The sequence below is a fragment of the Coenobita brevimanus genome, chromosome 74 (genome assembly GCF_032717465.1).
Source record: "Coenobita brevimanus isolate Jiangsu-jjx chromosome 74, ASM3271746v2, whole genome shotgun sequence".
NCBI lineage: Eukaryota > Metazoa > Arthropoda > Malacostraca > Decapoda > Coenobitidae > Coenobita > Coenobita brevimanus.
In genome coordinates, this window is record NC_137027.1 from 14,794,231 (window position 1) to 14,815,149 (window position 20,919).

A 20,919-nucleotide genomic window follows, 5' to 3' on the forward strand; every position below is an offset into this window, starting at 1 on the left:
CTCTTCCTTAGCTATTTATTTTGCTTATTACACCCTATTGTCCTCTTCTGTGTTACATAAATCCTTCAAACATGGCCATATACTCCATAAATATCATACAAAAGGATATTAACTAGCCATATCCACAAATATATCGCTGATGAAGCTTCCTAACCCCAGGAGAGTACGGAGCTCTGTCTGTACCCCTTGAAGGGGTAATGTACTCCTGTGTGCTCCTTACAGGAGTAATGTACTCTTTGTATATTCCTTGAAAGGGTAATGTACTCCCAGCATGCTCCTTGAAGGATGTAAACTACTCCCTGTGTACCCCTTGAAGAGGGTAATGTACTTCTTGTGTACTCCTTGAAGGAGTAATGTACTCTATGTACTCCTTGAAGGGGTAATGTACTCTTGTGTACTCCTTGAAGGGGTAATGTACTACCTGTATACTCCCCGAAGGGGTAATGTACTCCTGTGTACTCCTTGAAGGGGTAATGTACTCCCTGTGTACTACTTGAAGGGGGTAATGTACTCCCTCTGTACTCCTTGAAGGGGTCAATGTACTTCTTGTGTACTCCTTGAAGAGCGTAATGTACTACCTGTGTGCTCTTTGAAGGGGATAATGGACTCTCTGTATACTCCTTGAAGGGAGTAATGTACTCCTGTGTACTTCTTGAAGGGATAATGTACTCCTGTGTGCTCGTTGAAGGTGGTAATGGACTCCCTGTATCCTCCTTGAAGGGGGTAATGTACTCCCTGTTTACTCCTTGAGGGGATAGTGTACTCCCTGTGTACTCCTTGAAGGAATAATATACTCTGCGTGTGCTCCGTGAAGGGGATAATGAAGGATGTATCGATTCTCAAGAGAGAAAGAGAGAGAGAGAGATGTGGTTGAGAACGATCCCTAATAATGATTAATGTCTTTGATGCTCGAGAGGAACACCTTCACGTGGTGGTATTGATATAACCGGGCGGTGGAGCTGCCTGGTTATACAAACGTCCCTCAAATCCTTCCCTATCCCACAAAAGGAAGATGTGGACTGCAGGGAACGGGCAGCTTCAGCCATGTGACCTTGACCCTGAGTCCCGATTTTCGAACTCGGCCAAGATTTTGGCCATTTCTTGATACCTTGAAGGTTTCATGTTGATAGCTCAAGCCATTCATGAGATAATGGGAGCACACACACACACACACACACACACACACACACACACACACACACACACACACACACAGGGGTGGGAAAAAACATTATTGTTCCGCCTTGGTAAAGGCGGGCGATAACGGGCAAAAACATTATCGCTCTGCCTTAGTAAAAGAGGGCGATAATAAATGTGGTTATCATAGGGGCATTGGTCTTCTTGTGTAGTAGGCAAAGTATATGATAGGATTAGGAAGGGAAGAGGTAGTGTAGATCAGATATTCATCCTTAGGTCTTTAGTGGAAAAGTTTCTAGAGATGGGAAATAAGTTATATGTGTCCTTCGTGGATTTGGAGAAAGCTTATGACAGAGTGGACTGACAAGGAATATGAAGAATACTAAGAATATATGGAGTAAAGGGAAAGTTGCTCAATGCCGTGAAGAGCATGTAGGCTATGAGGGTGCTAAGGCTACAGTGCGTGTGGATAGTGAACTGAGTGAATTTTTTAAATCTCGATGTTAGATTGAAACAGGGATATGTGTCATGTCCCCATGGTCAATCTGTATATGGATGGGGTTATGAAAGAGATAAAAGGTACAGAAGTGGATGCGGAAGCGGCCGTAATGACAGGGCAGCGTTTGGAAACTTCATGTATTGTTGTTTGGAGATGGTACTGAAATGAAGACGAAGGGTAACTACAAGGCTTGGTGAGTCAGTTTGGGAGAGTGTGTAAGAAGTAGAATCTAAAGGTGAATGTAAGGAAGAGTAAAGCTATGGTCTTTGAGAGAAATTAAGGCACTGAATGCAGTGAGGTTGGATGAGGAGGAAATGGAAAATGTGAGTGCATCTATGTACTTGGGTAGTGTGATGAGTAAGGATGGAAGTCTGGAGGATGAGGTGCTTGAAACAGGGAAGAATTTTTTTTTTTTTTTTTTTTAAAGCAGTGATAAGAAATAGGGAGGTGAGCATGGAAGTAAATTAGTCGCTGCATGATAGTATTGCATACCAATTCTAACGCATGAAAGTGAAGTTTGGACCTTGTTGGAAGGACACAAGTCAAGAGTGAGAGCAGTGGAAATGAGTTATTTGAGAAGAGCATGTGGAGTTACATGGAGAGAGTCTGACAAATTAGGAAGTGAAGGGGCGTTGTGGTGTGGATGTGGATGTGATGGAAAGTATGAAAAATACACTGGGCTGCTTTGGACATGTGGAGAGGATGGAGAGAGAGACTAACGAGGAGAGTATGTGAGGTGGAGAGGGGGGAAGGGAGGGGGAGGCCGAGGATGAGATGGTGAGGAGAGGAATACGAGAAAGCGAGTTGCGAGCTGGGGGAGGGCTGTGAAATGGTGCGGGACAGGGCGACATGGAGGCGATTTGTTTTATGCCACCCCTTTCGAGATTGAGGCGTCTGGCAATAGATGGACAGACAGGTAGTAAATAAACGACGGGGAATCGTCCAGATGGCGAATTGTCTTGTTTTTGTTGTCCCATAACAGTGCTCACAGCCCGCCAGCTTTAACAGGGGTCACAGAATCACTGTCGTCTTTTTTGCCTTAAAGTGTACATATACCACGGGTAAGTTTTAAGGCAGCATGGGCATACATTTAAACACGTGTTTTTGTTTTGGTGAATTAAAACACTCCCTCTCTTTAAAAAGTTAAAGACCCTTTTGTTTACATCGCGCTAACGCCATCTATTGGGAACTTTAACAGCATGTATTCTGTCAGGTGGACTCTGATAGCGTAATCAAACCTCTTGAAATGTAACGTGGCGCTTTTCAGTGTGTCAAGTGTTCAAAATGATCTCAGGGTCTTATTTAAACAACAATAGTATGGATTCGTACAAATTACTGGACTTGTCGGGGTCGGAATCTGATCATGAAGTCATACACTTCGCCCCCATGCCAGACAATCCCCCACCCCAGAGGAAGAAAAGGCTAAAGAGGTAAGGCAGTGGCAGTTTATTTTCATGTACAATATGACGCTGTTAGGTGTTATTGGAGTTTGGGACAACCACGCCCTTCATCTAGGCTAATTAACTTAGTTAGGTTAGATCATCTAATAAGCAAGGTTAACTAGGCAAAAAAAAAAATAAATAAATAAAAAAAAAATAAAAAAAATAATAATTTTGACCATCCAGATCTCTCAGTATTAACTTATGTACAAAAACATTATTATAAAAGTGTGGTAAATTAACAATCGGACATAGGTGGTGCAGACAAATTTATTTTCATTTTATGGTTAATTATATTAAATTCCCAATGCATTTTGGTGAAGAAACCAGTGTTTCATTTTTCAATGGCTTTTGGTGTAGTTAGTTCGGATTTGATCATTCCTTCTCAAATGACATGGTTTTAAGGTCTGAACTTTCCAACACAGTGACAACATTAACATTTGCACAAAATTGGGAGGGCTTTAATGATCAGGAAAAATGGAGGGTTGGCCAAGTAAATATGTATTTTACAGGTTAATATTAAAAAAATCAATGAAAATTGAAATTCTGAGCCAAATTAAATTTATAAATAAGGTAAGAGTCAGACTGTTGTACAGTACCAGGGGCATTGGTCAGTCTCCTACCGTTAATGGACTCTACTTGCCTACCATCAGGCCTCAGTGCTCTGAGTGGGGCAAAAAGGGATTGGCTATTACTGTTTTATGTGATACTGTTCATTAATTTAATTTTAGTGCATACAGTAGCGACTGTCTACCTTCATAGTTTTGCCAAAAGATAGGCTAATCTACTCCTGTCATTGAATTCAGTATCATATTCTCCTTTTTGATGTGATTAAATTTCTGCTTTATGGTCATACCTGCTGTGCCTCTTTTGCCATGAAGATAAACCCTCATGTATAATTATATACTACTAAACACTCTAGATGTATATTTTAATTTACTGGTAGTTGAGTAGGTCAGGTTGATTTAGGTTAGATTGGTTTTTACATGTTTGGAGAGCTTGTGTATAGTAGTTTTCAAAATTTATGTACGTTTGCCATGCGTAGTGCAGTACTGTAACTCAAGTTGGTGGGAACAATAAGCACTATGCTGCAGGCTTCCAGATAGTTTCTGCATCATTCTGTAATTGGGATGTTTCACGTCTGTTCATTCTTCGTAATTACTGTGTGTTTTATTGCTGGAAGACTGCTTTTTTAATGGCACAGTAGCAACAACCAATCCCAGAAAATGACTCGTAAACGTTTAGAAGGCGGAGACTAGATTACCATAGCCCAGTATCTTTAAGAATAGATGGGCATTCTTCATCTGTTGATGCACAACAGGATCAGAATACCCCTGGTCACCTCAAAGTAATTGAACCTGTATGAGGCTGTCACTCCTGGGCTTTTTAATAAATAACAGGCACCTTTTATTAGTGTGAGGGCATCCAGAAGCACAGACATTAAGACTGAGAAATTAATAAAATGAATCACTGCTGTAGTGGAACCGTTTGATTATGTACCGGTATGTGTTGATGTAAGAAAAGATGAGTATGACACAGAGATTTTTACCCCTTCAATCCGATGATGTAGCTATCTCTCGAGCTTAATTGTGCTGATTAAGGACAGTTTTATTCTGCTTAGGAGAGACTTTTTCAGCTGGGGGGTTTCAGTGTAGCCTTCATTTATTCTTTCACTATTTGAGATCCTTCTTGTGTTGGAAATTATTGTACGGTATGGTAGTGGACTGATTAAAGGGAAGAGTATATATATATATATATATATAACTGGATGGAAGAGTAGCAAACTGGAGTTGATGGACCATGATGTACAAAATGATGTTTAACAAAAAGTTACAGTACTAGAAATGTGAATGTGAAGAGATAGGCCAAATCAAGGCAATACAATTGTTAAAGTAGAGCAGCAGAAGGATAATGAAACAGAAGTACAAATGAAAAGTAGGTGTGAGAAAGATTGTGGTTTTCGGTAGAGATCTGATAAGATGGACGAGAAGATAACATGCGGAATTAGGATAAGGAGGAAAGGAACAAAAGGTGTACTGTAGCTCATTTTACTGGGGTCTCTGTTGATAATTCTCTAACTTTAGTGCTTCTCTTTTGTCTTCAAGTTTCTGGATCCCTCACATCTCATATTGGCCTCAAGTAAAGGTAAATAAGGGTAGGATATTAATGATGAGATCCAGATATACTGAATCAGCTTCCTGGTTATGCTGGCTGACTATGTGTACTTGTATACAGTATTGTAATTATTCATCTGTTACTCTTACTTATTTTCTGTCTTATTGTAGCATATATATTGTAAGACTGGTTCTTAATACATACCATACTAGAGAGAGAGCAAGCTATACTCTACCTCTGGCTTAATGACAGGTTGGCAAGGAGACTAGTGTAAAAAGGAGAATCTGCATCACATTGTGGCTGCAATATTCAGCTTAAACAAGGCGAGTGGCTTTTCTGTGTTGCCACAATGTGTGTTCTTCATCTGCTATTGCTTTATTCTTGCCATCCATCCTGAACCTTGTACTTGCGTACAGCATTATGGCACCACATACCGGTACCTTGTCAGTTTTCCTGTGTGCACAGTCCTTTTATGCTACAGTCCCTCAGCACACAGCACATATGAGTACACTCTATTTACTTATGTTATCTACACAATGCATAGCTAGCAGTTAAAATTTTTTAACTCACACGTCACTTCCTATTATATCGAATTCCACTTCTTCCATCTTTTTTTTTTTTTTTTTTTTTTTTAATTCCCTGACTGAAACTATGACAGCTTATTCATTCTTATTATTCCACACATGTTGATTGTTCATTACTGTATAACACTTTTTGTTACCTTTTGCAACTTTCCTATTATTTTTGGTTTCTTACACATCTGTGTCAGTTTCAGTCACTAAAATACAGTAGTTCCCATGCAGTATTAAAAATTCCACAGTTTGATTATGCCTTATAATAAATATTGCAAACATAATCAAGCATGGATAATGGTTGTTAATTGGCATTGGCTAATGGTTGTCTTTTGTGTGATAGAGTGAGAAAGCATAGCAGTCAGGTCCCCTAACCATGAGATCACTTTTCAAAATGTTATTTTATGTTTTCCTTGACCTTCCAGCCGGGGCTGTCCTTTCTGCATTCAGTAGTGTACAGTGCTTTGCACAGTTGCTCTCATACATACATACTTTCCACATATCCAGACCACTTTAGCCAACCCGTGTGCATCACTTCATGAACACTCTTAATGCCTAAGTGTTCCATAATTTGCACAGATTCTTCTGTCCCTGTGTGTGGCATTACTCATTTGCCTCACCATTATTCATTCATTATTTGTAATTCTTTGAACATCATCTTTTACCTCCTATATTTCACTGCTGTACAGCATCATGCTACTGTAGTTCCCTTTTTGGTTCTGCACAAAGCAGCCAGATACTGCTTCTTACTTCTGCCCCTTTGCCAAATCCTGAACAATCAATTGTTCTCTTTTACTGCTTCATCTCCAGTGGCATTTCACTGCTGTGATGTATTATATCTAAGAGGTCCCCTTGTCCAGTCATAGACTTTGCCCATTTCTTTCAGGATGCCATGTATTAATGTGTTCCAGTGGTCCTTACACCAACACTGTTCTTTGTATTCTCTCACATTTTCAACATTTTAACAGGGAATGCATCATTAACATTCTGGTTCTTCAACATCCACACTCATCATCTTTCATTACTTCTTTTTTGTGATGTATCACACACAATTATAATGAGTTGTAAGGTACATTTGGTAGAGGGAAATAGTTCATGTTGATGTGGTATGGACATTCAGAGTGCATGTGGATAGGGTGCTGATAAGAATCTTTGAATGTTAAGTAGAAGGTAACATTGGAATGGAAGACCTAATGCCATGTAGAAGGGAATGAAATGGCACTGGTTCTTGGTGAGAGAAAGAAGAGGAAGAGGTTTAACTGAGTGTGCAAGTCCTGTGGGGACAAAGTAGCTTGGGGACCGTTTAGTGACAGTTATCCCATGCCTGGAAGTTTTCTGGAAGGTGATAATTATTGAGATCTTATTTGGTCATTCATCTGTAATATTTCGCAGTTAGTTTAACGGGGTAGGGTTTACACTGAGCCACTGAGGGATCAGTAGGCGAGAGAAAAGTATTAGGAGTAAAAATTTCACCTTTCTTATTCTGTAGTGCTTTTGGTTACTTATTACTCATATGGCTCATGCATGTAGGAAGAACTGTACTCAAGTTTTTTTTTTTTTTCTTTTTAATTATATATCGGTAGGTTTCCTATAACTGCCGATGGTTTTGGAAAAGCTTCATCTTAAGCTTTGTAGGGTGGGGTGCTTCTTTATGCTGACAGCTTGGTAAGTGATGTTGCACAACTGCAGTGGGACTGCCATTTTCTCTGTAATTTCTTGTTATAGTAGTGTCCATGTTATGGAAAGCTTTATATAAATATTATACTGTTTTCTTTTTTCTTTTTATTTTTTATTTTATTTTTTTTTTTACTGTACTTCCAGACGAGAGCGTGACCTTTTGCGTGTGTCACCAAGCAGTGTGGAGGAGGAGAGTGGACGGTACTGTGGGTGTTGTGGGGCAGGTGGGGGTCAGGGGTGGAGGGGGGTAGTATTGGCCACCCCAGGGGAAGCACTGAGATCTGCATTACTGCTGCTGGCACTCACTGGACTCTCCATCCTCACATGGCTGGCACTGCATCTCCAAGCCAGGCTGGATGCTACACAACAGTTTATTGCATCAGGTGAGACACATTTCACCTCCTTACCAGTATCTTCATTTAATGTAAATGTCCACAGTTGTGTATATTATATTCTGTCCCCTCTAACTTGGACTAAATTGCCAGCTGTTATGACAATGCTGTCAGGCAGTCTGCAATTGGACAAATTGCTAACTACATCATTTAATGATTTGGAATTTGTTTAGAGTGTGTGTGTGTGTGTGTGTGGTTGTGGTAAAGATTGGTTGGAAGAAATTCAGGGAATAATTGCCTGTCTTGACATCAAGAGGGCTCTACCTCTGTGCTAAGGGGTCACTTTATGCAGCATGTGTTTGGAGTATAATGCTGTATGGTAGTGAGACTTGGGAAGTGAAGAAGGAGGATAGAATGATCTAGAGGAATCAAGAGTTAACCCGTCTGGTAGTTTTTTCTATGAGTTGAAGAGGTTAACCAGAGTGCTAGGAGCAACACAGCATTATGAGGCAAAAAAAAATATTAAATGGCTAGTAACTGATGAAATTCTTCTTTTACAGGTAAGAAGTGTTCCTCTTGTGCATTTTTCACATCATTTGAAACTAAGCCTTGGTAAGTTCTCAGCTGCATTGTTCTGTTATGAAATTTCAGTAAGGACTTAATTATAAGACAGTGATAATTTCAAAATTAATATAATGTCCCTATAACTGATATTGTACATTGTGGTGAACCAGCGAATCAGGTGTATGGGTAATAGTGGACGTTTAATGCATAATTTTTGTGTAACATACGTAGGACTTAGTGGCAAAAAAGAATGTTTTATAATGAAGACTCTCTGTACTTCAATTCAGTGTTTCATGTATATTATATAGTGAATTTTGTTCATTAGCAAAATGGTAAAAAATTCACCATCCCGTATTTTTAGCCTGTGATTTAATGGCACGATAGTGGTCAAAATGGCAAAATTAAAGATCTATCTATCTATCTATTTATTGTCAGACACCTCAATCCCGTTTGGGGTGGCCACAAACAAATCGCCTCCAAGTCGCCCTGTCCCCCGCTATTTCACTGCCCTGCTCCCAACTCACACCCCCCTCTCTCATATACCTCTCCACCCCATCCCTCCATCTTATCCTTGGCCTCCCCCTCCCTCTTCCCCCCTCCACCTCACTCACATACACTCTCTTCGTCAGTTTTTCACCCTCCATCCTCTCCACATGGCCAAACCACCTCAATGTGTTCCTCATAATGCTTCCTGTCACATCCACATCCACACCACAAAGCTCCTTTATATCCTCATTCGTCAGCCTGTCCCTCCATGTGACTCCACAGGCTCCTCTTGAATAACTCATTTCCACTGCTCTCACTCTTGACTTGTGTCCTTCCAACAACGTCCAAGCTTCACTTCCATACGTTAGAGTTGGTATCACAGTACTGTCATGTAGTAACTTTTTCACTTCCATGCTCACTTCTGTTTCTTATCACTGCTTTCAAAGAACCAGCAACCTTTCTTCCCTGCTGTACCCTTTCAAGCACTTCACCCTCCAAACCTCCATCCTTACTCATCACACTACCCAAGAACTTAAACGTACTCACACTTTCCAATTCCTCACCATCCAACCTCTCTGTACATTCACTGACTTCACCTCTCTCAAAGACCATCACTTTACTCTTCCCTTCATTCACCTTTAGATTCCGTTTCTTACACACTCTCCCAAACTCATCCACCAAGCCTTGCAGCTCCCCTTCGTCTTCACTCAACAACACAGTATATTGTTCATTCATTCATTTATAAAGGTTCCATCAAACATGTTTACATTGGCCATGGTCACCTAATGGCAGCGCTTTCCATGCTGTTCAATCTCTAGCAGCCTCTGTATTCAGTCCCATATTCCTAAGGTCACATTATATGACCTCGTCCCAGGTTTTGTTTTGGTTTGCCTCTGGCAACTCTACCCACAGCATTCACACCTCTCACACTCAGCACCAATTTGTCATTCTCGATCCTCTCCACGTGTCCAAGCCCTCTTAATCTACTCCCTCTCATCACAACACTAATGCCTTCAAGTCCTATCCTTCCTCTCAGCTCTTCATTTACAGTCCTAATCTCCCTCCCCCTGGCATGCCATTCAAGGATGCCAAACACATCCATTATCATCTCTATCAGTATTTTCTGTTGAGTACTAAATTGTTAACTTCATTGATAAAAAGGGTCAGTTGTTCCTTGTGGTTGTATGAAACAGAGTTTATCCGTCCATCAATCCATCCATCATCTAATCCTGTGTTGCCCCATGAGGACTGTAGGAGCCCAAGGCAAGGCAAGTTGGTCCTGGCACTTAAAATGAGAGTGACCAGCCTCAATCATCCCTGAGTGGCATTATATGAGCAATAGACCCCAACCATCCCTTGGATATAAACCTGCACAGGCTCAATCTGACTGGAGCACCTTTATTACCCATTAAACCACCAGGTGCCATAATTTGGGTATATGGTTACCTCTCAGCCTAGTAAATGGTTTCCTGGTGTACAGGAAACCATTTGGCTTGTCACTCAGTGTAGAGCCACATGTAGACAGAAGGAAGAGAAAAGAGTGAAGGAAAGATAGACAGAAGAGGAAGGAAAGAAAGAAGGAAGAAAAGAGGAGAGGGCAGTCACCCGAGAGCAGCATTACATCGAGTGAGTGGATGGTGAGTGCCCCCACCTACCACTTGATTTTCCCTTACCCAAATCCAAATCCAACCTAGATATAATACCTTACCATCTAAAGCACCACAATACTTCCACAGAAGTAATACAACACGATTTTGTGATATTATAAAATAACATCAGAGCACTTACCAGTTCAATATTGATTGTCCAAGGCTTGAGGCCAGTTGTTGGTGTTAATCACCAATCACTTCTCCAGATTCCTTCCACTCTCACCACTTGGACGAGGGAAAGGGGTAGCCAGTTTGGAGATAGATGGAGGGGTCTCTGACCCTGGGTTAGGACTAGGCAGTGTTCAGGGAGATGAAGGAGAGTCTTGGTCTGCTGATGGTGGAACTGGGGAGGTTGATTTCATTGCCTCTGATGTGGGACATTTGGTGATTGCAGCAACTCTGAACACTGTGATGTCAGAGTTGGACGACCGTGGTGAGAGTAGGCATGCCTCAGACTCCTTTGCAGACTCTGTAATATAAAAACAGTCATCCTGAGAAGAAAAATGAAATACTATGTGGTTCTAAAACAGCTTATAGTATGAAAATATACTTCATAAAAATTAATAATGTACAGTAGATGCTCGACTTACAGTACGCAGATTTAGCAGAAGACCAAGATGGCAGGAGAATTTTTTTTCCATTGTTTTTCTTCCCCATTTAATGGAAAATTTCCATAAATTTAAGTATAATTCCATAAAGGAAATTCCATTCCAAAAGCTATCGAATTTCCTTAAAAAGTTCAGTAAATCGAGCACATCATCGAGCCTATAGCAGACCATTCCCCTGGCCGGCGGTGTGCAGTGTTGCCACACCCCCCCGCCAACCTGTCTGGGTAGTGGCAATGGGGGGACTCGGTGACATCGCGCAGTCCTTTCAATACAGTATTCACGTGATCACCCTACTGTTAGCAGTAACTTAGCGTGTGTGTGGCTTTGCATTGGTTTTGCGGTCTTATTTGTGTTTTGCTTCAGTGAACCAATGCTTTTGTGCACCATGCCTAAGGTTCAGGAAACAAAGGAGAAGATGAGGCCTTCTCTTATCCAGAATTTGGAAATAATTGAGAAGATGGAGTGCGGAGTAAGCCCAAGGGTGGTGATGAAGGAGTATGGAGTAAAGAAAACCCAAGTGTATGACCACTGTCACCCCAGTACCACCTCTGGTGCTGATGGAGGATGACTCTGACAATGACTAAACCACCCCCAGGCCTGACAAAGGTTTTGGGGGGCCAGTATGGCTATCTGTGCCTGGCATATTTCTGCAACAAGTGCAGAACCCCCTATTTTCGAAGTTAAGCCTTACTGTATTTTGCTATCCCTATTTACAATACAAGAACTAGTGTACTGTTTTTGGTACACCATTATCCTCACCTTATTCTTTATGTGTGCATATTTTATTACTAAGTAAGTACTGCACACAGTAATGTATTTAAGTGTGGATATTAATTATGGGTTCAGACTGCTGTATGTAGCATTGAGAGTTAGCATAGTTTGCAAGATTTGGGTGCACATTGACAGGAACTCAGCCTGACCATTGGCTTCAAGGATTGAGCAGAAAGTTCCTCAAAATACTGGAAAATTTCCCTGATGTTGAACCTTGGTTGCGGAATTCAACAGCGGATAATTTGAGAAAACAGAATAGGGGTTGGCTGAGTTAGTTTGTTAAATCATGGCATCTACTGTATCTGACAATTTAGACCAGCGGGTGGGTTTCCTTATGCTGTGGCACATCTAGTACCTGATGATCAAAGCTGTTTTAATCTAGTGGATTGTCAAAGGGACAACTGAATTATATGAGGAAATTTGAATTTAGCTTATATATTTGAAAAGAGTGCAGTCTCCAAGGCTTGCCCATCAGTACGTATGATGGGATGAGCTCTACAGGTTATTGGAATATGTACGTCTTGTGTAGAAGGAAGATTATTACTGGTTATTATTGAGATTTGTTCTGCAGGAGGAGTAGTTGTAAGCTGCTGGTCTCCCAGGGAGCTCCAGCACACATACAGTAGTTACACCTCACTGTGTGATGAAATTTTGTGAAATGAAAACCTGTTGTTTAATGATATATCGTATAATGGGATCATCATAAAATGATTTCAGCGGCGATAGGGTGGAGGCCTGTGACCATATAACGAAAAGACGAAAAAAAGAAAATGTTAGCCTTTTAGGCTTGCCCTTGACACTCTTAGTGGAACCATGCTTTCCTCTAGGGGCAGCATCCTTGCCAGTCTTCATTTTTAAGTCACAAGTTTCAGTGTTTCACACAAAAAAAGTCATTAACATCAACTCTAGCAATCTGTTCCATCAGATGCCAGGCAGTTTATCTGTATGAGCCTAAGTCAGGAGCCTGAGAGCGTTAAGTAATCCTTTTACCATTAAAAAGGTGAGAGAGGAGGGTGTGAGTTGGGGGGAGGACAGTGTAATGGCAGGGGACAGGGTGACATGGAGGCAATTTGTTTATAGCCACCCTATACAGGATGAAGGCATCAGGCTATAGATAGATAGATAGAGATGACCATTAAACCTCTCGTGAGAGAGACAACTCTAGCATTCTGTACCATCTAATGCCAATGATCATATTCAGTCATTTGAGTCTTACGAACCAGAAAATGTGAAAAAAATAAAAAAAAATCCAGCGAATACCAAACGATGTTATGCACTTGAGTGAATCACAGGAGAATGTTAAATATTATGCCACTTTTTTGACGGTTTTGCTCACCTTCAGTAGGGTCTTACGAAGTCTGCCACAGTGTTTCTAATAATCTGTCTGTCCAGTTGTTGTATCTCTTCTGTCTAATCACACAGTAGCCCTCTCTAGATCTGTTTATATTCTCTCCCTCTCTCTCACACACACACACACACACACACACACACACACACACACACACACACACACACACACACACACACACACACACACACCATATTACCTGTTGTGGACTAGATTATAAGAGCAGTAGTAGTAGTAGTAGTAGCACAGTATTGATATTTTGATGATGATGATATTATTGTTTTTGTTATTGCTGTTGTTGTTTATAATATTATTTATATATCTATTTATCTCTTTTTACCAGTGGCCTTGAATGGTAGATGTAACTGACAGTTTTTTATTCATTCATTCATCATCATGATAGGTTTTCATAGAGGTAAAACCGCTTTTATAAATAATGTGTAATTTATTGGTGTGGAATCAGATCAAATCTGTATATCCAACCTTACAGTAATTTACAGTATATATAGGTGGGAGCATTTATTTCAGTGAATGAGTGAGTAAGTGTGAAAGTGAGAGTGAATGAGAGGAATGAAGGGAGTGAGAGTGAGTGAATGAGTGGGATTAAAAGTGAGAATGATTGAGAGATGAAGGGAGTGGGAGTGAGTGAATAAGAGGGATTATGAGAGTGAGAGTTAGTGATTGAGAGATGGAGTGAATAAGAGTGAAGGAATGAGAGAGATGATGGGAGTGAGAGTGAGTGATTGAGAGGGATGAAGCAAGTGAGAGTAAATGAGAGGGATGAAGGGAATGAGAGTGAGTGAATGAGAGGGCTTAATGGAGTGAGAGTGAGTGATTGAGAGATGAACTTGGTAAGAGTGAATGAATGAGAGGGGTGATGGAAGTGAGAGTGGGTGTTAGAGAAGTGTGAAGGAAGTGATTGAGAGGGATGAAGGAAAGGAGAGTGAGTGAATGAGAGGGATGAAGAGTGCAATTGAGTGATTGAGAGGGGTTAAGGGGGTGAGTGTGTGTGAGGTAGTGACATTTATGATATTCGTACATAGTAGGCTATTATGGTGAAATATAGTTTGACGTCCGGTATCTCACGTGCCATTCGAAATTCCTTGCTCTCTGTCTCATTATTTATCTTTATGGATTGGGTTGAAATTATTCCCGCAGCAACTGTACTTCTCAGGGTCTGAATTTTTCTTAAACAATCTTATTTTCTGTTTCCTGCCGTAACTATGATTGATTTTTCATGGGAAGGGCGAGAGTACAGGATCTTCTCTTGCCTTTTGTTTTTTCTGGGGAGAAAATCATGATTATGAGAGAAAATTTTTATCTTTTTTTTTTTTTCTTCTTTTTTGTAAGGAAAGACTAGGAAAGAGGAGTGTAGAAACTTCTCATGTTACTTGTTTCTTTCCACAAGAACAAAGCCAAGGAATGGGAGGAATATTATGATTTTTTTTTCTTTGCCGCACCAACAGGAACGGCCAGATCTATTGTGTGCCCCTAACTGTGTCATTCACTCACTCAGTGAGTCATTGCACATTTTAGAAAGATGAAATCTATCAAGGTGTACCCTTAGTTTTATGAGTTTGAACATAACATCAAATTGTATTGTATTTAAACTACCTGGGGCCCCAACACGACGGGTCAAAAGATCTACCGCAGTTTCAGCTAATAAAGGGTCAGGAGAAAATGTGTGCAGCGACAACTGAGTCACGAAGGTACGAGTGTCCGCCCAAGAAGGACACAGGGAGCCGCCGCACCCTGCGGCCTTAAGTCCCTTTAGCCCGGAACCGCAACACCACCCTTATCGCAGATTGAGCCACCAGTACCAGCAGCGACGAGGGCTTGTCAACTTAGTACTTGCTAGAGGTAGCACAACTGGGCTTGCTAGAGGCGCTTGGCCACGCAGAAGGAGTTCCAGTGTTCTTGCTAGACGTGACATCCCCGAGCTTGCAAGAAGAAGCTTGGCCACGCAGAAGGAGTTCCAGTGTGCTTGCTAGATGCGGCACCCCCGAGCTTGCTGGAGGCAGCTTTGCAACGCAGAAGGAGTTCTTGTGTTTGATTGTGCTTGCTAGATGTTGCACCCCTGAGCCACCCCTGAGCTTGCTAGAGGCGGCTTGGCAACACAGAAGGAGTTCCTGTGTTCCCGTGTACTTGCCAGATGCAGCATCCCCGAGCTTGCTAGAGGGGGCTTGGCAACTCAGAAGGAGTTCCAGAATATGAACTCCCCGGAGTCCGGCAGGCTTCCCCAGTGTGACGCTGAAGCTGGAGCCAGCCACACACACACACACACACACACACACACACACACACACACACACACACACACACACACACACACACACACACACAGGTAGAGAGTGCCCTCCTACCCCAGGAAAAGGAATCCCAGACGTGGTGACATAAACTTGTTGTCCCGACTGTCTCCGGTCCTTTCTGCCTTCACCGCTAGACCCACTCTGGGCACAAGGCACACAACCCTATCGCCAGACTAAGAGGGAGAAAGAGCCAGACGTCGGGCCTCCACTTTTCCGGAGGCAGGGTCGTAGCCTATTTCCCACTTAGTCTTATCACCACTAATTCAGTACACCACAACACCCGTACAGACGTAGAGTTAAACCCCAGCCCCCTTCCTTTTGCGGAGAATACCCCGGCGGCGAGTGTAAGTGTCATCTCCGGGACATCTCCCTCCAGACTTCCCCCTCCCCAATTCCCCTTCGCCCCAATGGGCCATTTCCTCCAGATAGATTTGACGATCTCGGACATTGAACTGTATGTGAAACCTATTGTCAACAAATCTTTTGTCTTGCCATCTGGAGTTTCTGTGTTTACTTTGTACTCTTAAGGTGTATCGAGTCCTGCTTTGGTGTTCCTCCCTGTTTAGAAGACTCTCACTGGACTAGGAAAATCCTAGTGTAACAGTATTGGTGGTGTGTTGGTGTGCGTCTCGGGTGTATCTGAGGTGCATGCTGTGTGCATCCGAGGCGTTTGATGTGTATCCACAGACAAATAACGGGATGTGATGCTTTGGGTTGGTGGATTCGACATGGAGAGATTGCAACTTTATACCAAGTTTAAATGAAAGAGTATAAATGTATTCTGATGTATGAATTAACTTCTGTGTAAATTGTTTGTTGCACTCTAGTAAAAATAGGTTGTTCTTAACTCCATAAGAGGAAAAGCAACAAAGGATGGAAATGCAAAACTACTAGGGGAAAAATTAAGCAATAGGAGCAGACGTGGAATAAAACCAGAAAGAAAACCGAAGCCCCCACAGAAAACGAAGGCTCCACATGGGAGATGGGGGTCTGTTGGGGGGGCTAGGGTGTTTTATCGGCTGGAAAGTCAGCAGACGAGCTCTCAGTTACCTCATGGCCAGCGAGGAGAGAGGATACGTTCCCCTCTCCTCCCGCCTTGGCATTGTTTACCTCGTGTTTACTGTGTGTTTGCGCGGTGTTGTGACTACGGTGAGGATTCAAAGAAACAGATGTTTACCCTTTGACTTCGCGTAGTGCTGCGGACGAGACCAGGGGCAGGTAGAACGGTGTGTGTGCGTTCTGATGTGTGTGTGTGTGTGTATGTGTGTGTGTGTGTGTGAGATTGCAGCATTGTGGTGGGTCGCCTAGGTTAGGCTGCCTCCCTTGCCCCGCCCCACCTCGCCCCGCCCCGCTCCTCTCCTGACCCGCCCTCACCCGCTCCTGACCCATCCTTGACCCATCCCGACCCATCCTTGACCCATCCCGACCCATCTTGACCCGTCCCAACCCATCTTGACCCATCCCAACCCATTCCAGACTCACTGTGACGCATCTAAACCTATTCAAGGCCCATTCCGATTCATGAAGACCCACTCTGACTAGCCCCTGATCCGTCTAGCTAGACCCATCCCGTCCTCCCCTGGCCCTTCCTGACTTGTTCCCACCCATTCCGACCCGTCCTGACTCATCCAGCCTGTCCCGACCCATCCAACCTGTCTCGACCCATCCAGATCCTTCCTGACCCGCCTCTGACCCATCCCAGTCCGACTTTGGCCCGCCTTGACCCATCCTGACCCATTCCGAGGCGCTCCAGCTCTGTCACGATGCGTCTCGATCTCGACCCATTTTGATCCTCCGCTAACCCATCCCGACGAGACCTACCCGTCCCCCTCCATTCAGGTTTCTCCCAAATCCCGGCCTGTCCCACCTAACCACGGTCACGCCCCAGCTCATCCCGTCCCAGCCCCGCCACAGCCCTGCCCCATCCAATTCTGCCTCATATCTCCCGCCCGCATCCATCTTTTTTCTTCGCCCCACGACGTGTCTCCCACCCACGTCCGTCTATTCCCCGTCCCATTCATCCTTCCTCACCCCGCCCAACCTATCCGTTCCATGCCCCGCCCAAGCTAATCTTACCCCGTGTCTTCCAGCCACGTCCCTCCCATCCCCTCCCCTTGCATCCACATTCACCCTGCACTGCTCTTCTCCTCCACACACTGCTCCGCCGCGACCTTCTTTCCCCCGCTATGTTCATTCATATTCACCCCACCCAGCTTTTCGCTTCCACATTCTGCCCCGCTCCCGACCTTCTCTTTCCCGCCCCATTCATCCATACTCATCCCGTCCAACTCTTGTTTTCACATGCCGCTCCGTCTCACTCCACCTCCATCCCGTACCTCGCCCCACCCCGCCTAATCTGTCCCGTCCCATTCATGCCGCCCTTTTCATCCCTACTCATCCCGCCCCAGGTCACCTCGCCCAGTACTGTTCCGTCCAAGAAATTTAGTGCATCCTTCGTAACGCCCAACTTTCGCTATTTTTTAAATGCATATTTAAGGTCAAAAATGAAGTTTTTGAAAGTGGTTTTTGTAAATACCGGTAGTTATTTCATAATGATCACTAGTTTTTGCGTGAGTGGGCTTTGTTGTTTTTTCTTTTCTTTTTTTTTCTTTTTTATGGCGAACGTATATTGAAGAGGACAAAAAATGTTTGGGGTAATTTGCAATTCTTTATGTTTTTTTTTTTTTTTTTTTTTTTTTTTTTTTTAAGTGGTGAGTTTTTTCTTTTCGTCTTCTATTTCTGTTTTTTGTTTCGGTTTGTTTTGCGTCTGTTGCATAAAAGCCAGTGCACGGTCACATTACTCAGCCATGGTACAGTTCAACCAACCCGATGTCGTATATCGTAGTTTATTGATTTTTTCCCACCAGACAATTTTATTTTGTCCATGGCAGACTGATCAAACTGCAGGAGTTACATAGAGCTGTCATGAAGCCCTTCAGTACTATAGAGACATCCGAAGTTAACTCCTTTTCAAAAAGCTCTATCCTCAGCTGAATAAAATCAACAGATGGCACGGATAATAGGGAATTGACGTTTCCGTGTTCAGTGGGTTATTATATATTTGTCTCTCTATCTATCTCTATCCATCTGTCTATCTATCTCCAGTGCGATTACTCCTTTAGTTAGAATGTTGATACCGTTAGACTCATATCTGCTTAAAAAAAAAAAAAAAACTGAATGAGTAAGGGAGCCTGTTTATTTACCTTACTTTGTTTTTTCTGGTTAATAGGCTTCCTGTTTGCGTAACAGCAATCGTCACATGTCACAAGTTACCGCAGGTTAGAAAGTTCGTTCCCAAGGCGCGAAGGCTTCCAGCGATCGCCACTTGTCACATATCACCACCTGGGTGCTAATATCCGCCGTCCAGACTGAAATAATACTAGGGCAATATTATTCAGGTTTTGAGGGATTGTGTTAACGGGGGATCCTTGTCTGACGACGTTGGTGGGTCTTATGTAGAATTATTTAAAGTCTGTTTTGACGAAATTCATATCCCCAAACTGCTGCCTGCCCAAGCCTAGAGCTGACCGTGCGTCCTTTTGATCAGCATCCAACTACTCTCCCACTTGACTACCACCGCCTTTCATACCTCTTTACATAGCATCTTACCTCACCCACTTGCCGACCTACCTACCCACCACAACCAATATAGGCTAAACGTCAGTATGCTTTCATACCTCTTTACATATTTAGCCTACTTACCCGGTACCTCATCTTCTTACATACCCACATCTGGCCTGCCGCTCTAAACGTCAATATTCCTCTATAAGGCACTTCTACTCCATAGTTAACATTTCATCTTCTCTACCTGGCTAGTCCCCGCGCCACCTGCTTACCATTCTATACGTCAATATTCTTCCATACCTCTTCACATATTTATTTATCTCAACTTCTTTCTCACTGTTGGCCTACCGCTTTAAACGTCAATATAAGGGACTTCTTTGATAGTTCAGCTCATCTGCTTACGGTAACTTCCTGTCCTCCTCTAACCCACCAGTCTAAGCTTCAGTATCCTTTCCTTCCGTAACATATTATTTATCAGTATGCCTACGTATTTACCAGCCCACTCTGAACAGAATCATCCTTTCACACAATTTCGCTTATCATCTGCCTGTAAACTTACTGCTGCCCTACCAGTTCTTCCTGGCTCATACACACAGTCTTTCTTCATCTAACGACGTACAAGTGGTATCTAGCCCCTACCGTTCACCTACTTCCTTTACCTACCCACTTACTTTCTTTACACGTCTACGCAACTACTTTCCTACCTGCCTTCCTGCATACCTACTCATTCTCTGTATTCCCATCCACCTGCATACCTGCCTACAGTATTTGACCCATTTTTGTTCATCTACTTTACTTATCACTCACCCACCTCACTTCTTTCTCTGCTTATCTACCTACCGACCTACTTACCTTACCAACTCTGCATTTCCATTTATTTCCTACCTATCTGCTTACCTTCTGAATTCTACATTTCCACTTATTTCCTACTTACCTACGTGTACCTACCAACAGTGTTTAACACCATACCATTTTCCTACCTCTGTTACCCTTCACTTATTACCCTACTCTCCGCATTGACCTATAAGCCCACGTATTTCCCCTCCTTCTCCCATTTCTCCGTGTGAGTGTCTATGGAAATGAGATGGAAATAGGGCCATGTGTGTGTGTGTGTGTGTGTGTGTGTGAAAGAGAGAGAGAGAGAGAGAGAGAGAGATTAATGCTTCTACTTCATTCACCTAGCTCATCCAATTAATTAATCCTCATCGATCGTATTGATCCACTTATCTTACGTATTACTCTTTTTGCTCATTTGTTTATTCACATGTCGGAATGCATGCATAGACATAACAGTCCGTTCCCTGATGCCCAGCAGTCTTTCTACATGGGGACACACCTTCACATGTCAACACTTTGTCGTTAATACTCACCGTCCTTATTGAATGCAAGCTAGATCTGCTTATGACTGATGTAATTGTTTTACTGTAGCAGAGTTGCTTTCATGACATGGCGGTGGGTCTTGCTGAAGGTCAAATGATCCTACTCTTACTAGCCTTCCGTGGAATCGACCTCGTATGGTACCGATTACTTTTGTATCTTGAACACAACTCTCTCTCATTTGTAAGCTGTTCCTGCACTTTCATTTTCACATATTTCCTCCATTTTCATTCACTTTAACCCCTTGCTCTGTTTTCATTCATTTTCACGTTGTTCCGCCGCGTTGATTCATTTTCACGTTTTTTTTTTTTTTTCACTCCCTTTCATTTTCACGTCGTTCCTTCGTTTTCACGTTCCTTTCTACATTCTATTTCTTTCTTCCTACACGTTCACGCTCTTCATTCCCGTCCGTTCATTTTCCTTCTTCAGTTTAATTCATGCTTTGTGCTTGGCTTTGTTCATCTTCACGTCG

General features: G+C 42.7%; 1 protein-coding gene across 1 annotated transcript in view; it reads left to right on the forward strand.

The window, feature by feature from the left end:
* Nucleotides 1-2,920: 2,920 nt before the first annotated feature.
* LOC145407841 (uncharacterized) overlaps nt 2,921-20,919 on the forward strand; it is a 205,923-nt gene continuing 187,924 nt past the window's right edge. The window contains exons 1-2 of the mRNA XM_080278699.1: nt 2,921-3,066; nt 7,584-7,822. Of these exons, the coding sequence (XP_080134825.1) occupies nt 2,921-3,066; nt 7,584-7,822 (385 nt within the window). The remainder of the gene's footprint in view (nt 3,067-7,583; nt 7,823-20,919) is intronic.